The following is a 6,186-nucleotide window of genomic DNA, read 5'->3' as shown; positions in this document are numbered from 1 at the left end:
GTTCTTAATCTCTATTAAAACTTTTTGGATTTTTCCAAATTTTAATAGCTTCACTTACTATCTAAGGATATTAATGACGTTCGATAGATAAAATCTTCGAGTCATGCGCTCAATCCATTGATTAGTAGAGCTGTTGAATAATATTCTACAATCGCCGATTTATTTATTTGCCTATTTTTAACTGCCGCTATATATTTTTAACCTTTTCCTGTTCACAGCCACAGTCTATCTTGTAAATGACTAGTGTTCAGTATAAAATCTTATTCTTAAGTGAGGGCAGAAATTATGCGATTTTTGTGAGGGGTACAGTATTTATTTAATGACACTCCAATTTTGTCTGTCACTCTTTTAAAGTAGGACAAAAAAGGGTTATGCGGCCATATAATCCTACCAAATTCAGATACAACCTACTTGCATACTTTCTACATAAACTCTGTCGAATATATAATCTAGTATTGTACGATCATATGATCTACAGTTTTTATTTTATCATTCTTTCTATGTAATTCCATGTTCTTAGCTCTGCTTTATTACTAGTCTCTCTAGGGGGAAGGGATTGTTAGTAATGGGAAGGTTAGTCACCATCGCTATCAATATACCTTATCAGGTCGACCTCCACACGGTTTCCCCTGAAAACCATTGTAACTAATTTATTGTTGAATTGGTCAGGATAGGCTAACTAACCTGCCTTTTCATCCTCACCAATCATCTCTCACTGGTGCCCCGCTAGTATATACCGATAGCACAGGCGGGATTACTATTCCATTATCATCCATAAAAAAAAAATCTAGTCTCTCTAATCTATGGCATAGTCTATTTAATCTGTACTTCATTATAGTTTTTTTTTTTGTTGAAGCGAATTTAACAAAGAAGACGAGTCTTTTCCCATAATATAGAAACTAATATTATATAAAATTATCTATCAAAATGTATCTAAGATATTACTTAAATGAAAATGGTGATAGACAATACACGTTGTCGGTATGTTTGTAATAGTTTCCTAACCTAACCTAAAATATTTATTGTATTTTTTCCATAAACATTTTCCATTTTGTTATTGTTTACAGACTATTGATCCTCAGGGTAAACCTACTTTATCAGCACACCCTGGTATGTATTGTTTTATTACTATTGATATAACTGTAGTTTATTTTGTCATATCGATTTATCAATTTTTTTCACAATACAATTTTCAAATTGTATTTGTAGAGAATGATTCTTAATTTTATTTATTAAGAAAGCAGACTACTATATAATGTTTTATAATTCTTACTTAATTTTATGACATTTGAGCCATCAAGGTTTCAATACCTAACCAATGAACAAACACACTTCTGCTTTTGTAATTTTACTCCCTGTATCCTGCTGTTTTGCTTGTGTGAATCAATATATAAAGTATTCTATATGTTAAGTTGGGATATAACCAATCTGTGTACCGAATTTAATTCAAATCTGTTCAGTAGAAAGAGTAACTTCCATTCACATACTTTACAAACTTTGATGCTTATAATAGTAGTAGGATTAAAAATTATTATTCTATTATAAATTAATATTATTAAATTTCAGCTCGATTCTCCCCAGAAGATAAATATTCAAGACAAAGAATAACAATCAAAAAAAGATTTGGACTATTACTAACGCAGCAGCCAGAGCCTATTCATTAATGATATTTATATAATTTTCTCTGTGAACTAATAATATAGTTACATTCAGAAAATCTGTGCTTATAATAAAAGTTTAAGTTTAAACCACATCTAAAACTCTTTTTAATTCAAAACAATATAAGTTACCTAACTGAAACCATTTTAAAATTTGAATGTGTTATTAATATTATATGATATTAATACATTAAGATCCTAAGAACAAGGACTTTTTAAATGGATGAATATGGAATGGTAATCCCATCTGCGCTATTGGTATACGCTGGCGGGGCACCAGTGGAAGATGATAGGTGAGAATGAATGCGGGTTTGTTGGACCACTATGATGAATTCAACAAGAATTATCCATGACCATTTTCAGGGGGAAGTGCTTGGAGGTTGAGCTGAAAGGGTATATTGGTAGCAATGGGGCTATTAGTTATCATTACTTACAAACCCTTTCCCCCCAGAAGAAGGACTATCTGCATAGCAAGTAATCACTATATTATAAAACTACCAACAATTCTTTTTTTATAGGAGCTAAGCGATCACAATCCACCTGATGATAAGCAGGTAATTTGTTAGATAAGCAATCGTTCTAAATGCTCTTAAATCTATTATAAATTTAGTTCGTAATAGCTAATCATATGAAATGAAGTTTAGATTTTAGAGGTGGATGTAGAGAATGACAGGGATAGACAATGTTACAGGATCGGAATATCTGTGACGCCTGTGACAGATTGTTTTTTTAATTTTATATTTATTTATTTAAACTTTAATGGATAGTAAAATTCTATGTACATTTGGTGCACTTAACACCGAACAGTGTTCTCTACCAGTCCACCTTTGGGCAAACCGAGAAATACGGGGGGGGGGAAGGGATTGTTAGTAATGTAGACTGAGAATCCCATTACTAGCAATTAAAAAATTAAAAATGTTCATTAAAAATTAAAAATCATTCTCATCTATCACCCTTCACTGGTGCTCCGCCAGCATTCCCGTAAGCGCAGGCGGGGTTACCATACCATTATCACCCATAAAAAAAAAACCGGGAAATACGTAGGCGGTGCATTTTTGAATACAGGAAAAATAAAACAATACTTGATATATTCGTATAATATAAACATACACATATTAATAAATATATACATACATAAATAAATAAATACATAAATTATTACTATAAGAAATAAATAAAACAATTACAGTAGAAGAGCAAATAGTAATCTATAACTCAGAGTAAACAGCAGAAGCTTAAAGGTAAGAAATAAGTGCGCAATTAGTGTTTAAAAGATAGCTTGCTTAGTGTAGATCTTATGTCAAGCGAGAGTGTGTTCTAGTGTTCAATAGATTGAACAGTGAAGGAATAAGAAATGAAGCCAATACAATGAACAGGAATATGAAGAAGATTCCAGCACGGACGAAGATAACGATTGGTAATGTCCACATGAAATTGAAAATTTACAATTAAGACGGGAGAATTTGGATCGAAAAAATCAAAATAAAATTATATATATATATATATATTTTTTTTTGTTATCCTAAATATTTATTTACAAATAACAAGAAAATTATATTATTATGTGATTACGATTCAAATTTATGATAATATAAAAAAAAAATAGGGCAATGTCAGATATCTCTAAACCGACATTCCAAGGCCAATAAACATTTTAAAGCAAGGCAATCATTTATGGTATAGTGTAAAGCTAAGAACATGAATTACATAGGAGTGATAAAATTGTCAATTCATAGCAGTCTAGTGTATAGAAAAAGTTTCTATACGTTTCTATACTCTGTGCATTGTCTCTACTGTCTTTTTCTATACATAGTGTTTACAAATTTTTCGTTTTAAATTAATTCGATGTAAATTAATTTTATTTCAATACTAGTGTTTTACATATTAAACATACAAATTATAATACTATTGTTAAAAGATGTCGTACAAAACAGGCGATTTAAAAGTTTATTGGAATAGAATAAATTATGCTTTTCCTATTTTGAACGATACAATCTCTAGTGAATGTACAGCCGCCGAATATGAAGAAATTCAACAAATAATTGTCGGTTTGGGTATTCAAGTTAGAATTCGAGATCTCGTACTCGTCCATATCGAGAAATATCTTCGGCAACGTGTAATACCCCCTTTTTGGTCTAAATTTATGAAAATAGAAGAGGAAATCAAAGGTTTCCAGTTGTTTAAATCTGCTGTGAACGATCTATATGAGGCTGTTTCTAAGTTTTACGATATGCTACGACAGCTAACTATACTTAATAGCAGCTGTGGAGATAACAAACCTGTATTTGGTGAAAAAAATGTCATATTAGGATTCAAACAGCTTGTGCGGGCTACCCTATTGTCACAACTGCCTTTAAATTACCAAGTAATCATAAACCACTTTTATAAAGTATCTTTCAATGTGTTTGATAATGAGTATGAAAATTCCGATATGGGAGAAGATGTTATGTGTTCTGGTTGTTGGAATGAATACTCTGATTGCAATTGTGCATACATTGTAAAAGTTTTTCATGATACTAATAGGAAATTGATGGAGCTTAATTTATTGGAGAGGCTGACTGGACAAGTATTAACAAACTTCATACAATTACGAATAGAGTCTCACATACAAAAACTATGTAATGGAACATTTGATGTTTCTCACATAGCCTTCTTAGAAAATTGGCTTGATACCACTGTCATGTCATGGTTAACAAGAATATATTGTGCAGGATCATCAAAACCTCCTCCAGATGATAAAAATATTCAAAATGCCATTGAGAAGTTCAAGCAGAAACTTAGCTATTATTTATACCATAGTTACACTAAACTGAGAATTGATCAGCTTTTTAATATAATTATTGATTATCCAGATTCACAACCTGCAGTGGATGATATAAAATTATGTTTAGAGAAAACTGACTTGAGGGCAACTCTTTGTAGGAAGTTACAGGTGGCTTTGGAAACAAGACTATTACATCATGGAGTGAATACAACTGACATACTCACTGCTTATGTCTCAACCATAAGAGCATTGCGTCATCTTGATCCATCAGGAGTCATACTAGACACTGTGACCAAACCTGTACGCAGCTACTTGAGGAACAGAGAGGATACTGTGCGTAGTGTAGTGAGCAGCCTCACCGAGGATGGTGCTGGTAGTGAATTAGCTGAAGAACTTGCTAAGTTTGCAGCAGAAACTGATGGAGACAGTGATAAAGATGAAGCATGGGATGAGTGGAATCCTGATCCAGTAGATGCAGATCCTAAAGTTAATGCTGCTGATAGAAAAGCAAGTGATATTATTTCAATGCTAGTCAATGTGTATGGTAGCAAGGAACTATTTGTTAATGAATACAGAACTTTGCTAGCAGATAGATTACTAGCGCAGAGTGTAATAAACACAGAAAAAGAAATAAGATATTTAGAACTATTGAAATTGAGGTTTGGAGAATCACAATTGCATTTTTGTGAAGTGATGCTTAAAGATATATCAGATTCTAAACGCATTAATGCACTTATACAACAAGATAAAGAGTTTGAAGCAGCCAATAAGTTCACTTCAAATGCTATGATTTTATCAGCACAATTCTGGCCTCCTTTCAAAGATGAAACTTTAGAGTTACCAGAAGAAATAAAAAATCATTTTAAAGCTTATACAAAATCCTATGAAGCGTTAAAAGGAAATAGAACATTAGATTGGAAACCTCATCTTGGCAATGTTAATATTGAAATTGAAATAGGAAACAAAAAACTGGATTTAACAGTTTCTCCCTTTAATGCTACTTTAATTATGCATTTTGAAACTAAACCAGAGTGGTCACTTGATGATCTTCATCAAGTAATGAAAGTACCTGTAACTATATTGAGAAGAAAAATAACATATTGGCAGTCAATGGGCCTAATTTCAGAGAAAAGTTCTGATATTTATGTTTTGGTAGATGATTCTGATGCAGGTAAAGCAAATGTTGCTACAAATCAAGTCCAGGAAATGATTTGTGAAGATGATGAGGCAGAGAGTGTTATGGCATCAGCACATGATCAAAGAGAGAGGGATCTTCAAGTTTTCTGGTCTTATATTTTTGCAATGCTCACTAATTTAAATTCATTACCATTAGATCGCATTCATCAAATGTTAAAGATGTTTGCTCCAGGAACTGAATGCAGTCTTCAGGAACTGAGACAATTTTTAGATACAAAAGTAAGAACTCATCAGCTTGTTTTACAAGTTGGTATGTATATGTTGCCTAAAACATAATTTCGATATAATTAAATATGATAGATTTTATGAAAGGTATTAAAATAAAATTTAGAAAAAAGTTTTAACAACTTTATTTTTCATCCTTGTATAATATAAAAAATTTGGTTACATTACATAATGTCTGTGGGTTAATATCCAGTTTATTATTTAATAAAGCGACAATTATTCTGTGAAGCTATTGTTTTGATCAACAAATTATTATCAAATTAATTATATTAAGATATATTTCCACCACATTATTTAATAAAATATGAATAATAATTTAATACTTAGTGATCTCAATATATA

At 31.4% G+C, this 6,186-nt stretch overlaps 2 protein-coding genes across 2 annotated transcripts; both read left to right on the top strand.

Moving 5' to 3' along the window:
- The first annotated feature begins 809 nt into the window (after positions 1-809).
- On the top strand, positions 810-1,753 carry LOC113519780 (H/ACA ribonucleoprotein complex subunit 3). Its single transcript, XM_026904983.3, has 3 exons — positions 810-981; positions 1,068-1,110; positions 1,567-1,753. Exons 1-3 carry the CDS (start codon positions 928-930, stop codon positions 1,662-1,664), a joined length of 195 nt encoding a protein of 64 aa, XP_026760784.1. The 5' UTR covers positions 810-927; the 3' UTR covers positions 1,665-1,753.
- A 1,639-nt stretch (positions 1,754-3,392) lies between these two features.
- LOC113519602 (anaphase-promoting complex subunit 2) lies at positions 3,393-6,072 on the top strand. Its single transcript, XM_026904721.3, has one exon. The coding sequence runs from the start codon at positions 3,577-3,579 to the stop codon at positions 5,893-5,895; it is 2,319 nt and encodes a 772-aa protein (XP_026760522.1). The 5' UTR covers positions 3,393-3,576; the 3' UTR covers positions 5,896-6,072.
- Positions 6,073-6,186: the final 114 nt, after the last annotated feature.

Source organism: Galleria mellonella, unplaced genomic scaffold (genome assembly GCF_026898425.1).
Source record: "Galleria mellonella isolate WM207_F2 unplaced genomic scaffold, CSIRO_AGI_GalMel_v1 utg65, whole genome shotgun sequence".
Taxonomy (NCBI): domain Eukaryota; kingdom Metazoa; phylum Arthropoda; class Insecta; order Lepidoptera; family Pyralidae; genus Galleria; species Galleria mellonella.
The sequence above is the reverse complement of the archived record's forward strand: the minus strand, read 5'-3'. Positions and strand labels throughout refer to the sequence as shown.

Bases quoted from the DNA above. Each gene is read 5' to 3' on its own strand.
- LOC113519780 (XM_026904983.3), top strand. From the start codon at position 928: ATGTATCTAAGATATTACTTAAATGAAAATGGTGATAGACAATACACG. The intron at 982-1,067 runs GTATGTTTGTAA...TATTGTTTACAG, and splicing joins ATAGACAATACACGTTGTCG to ACTATTGATCCTCAGGGTAA. The intron at 1,111-1,566 runs GTATGTATTGTT...ATTAAATTTCAG, and splicing joins TACTTTATCAGCACACCCTG to CTCGATTCTCCCCAGAAGAT.
- LOC113519602 (XM_026904721.3), top strand. From the start codon at position 3,577: ATGTCGTACAAAACAGGCGATTTAAAAGTTTATTGGAATAGAATAAAT.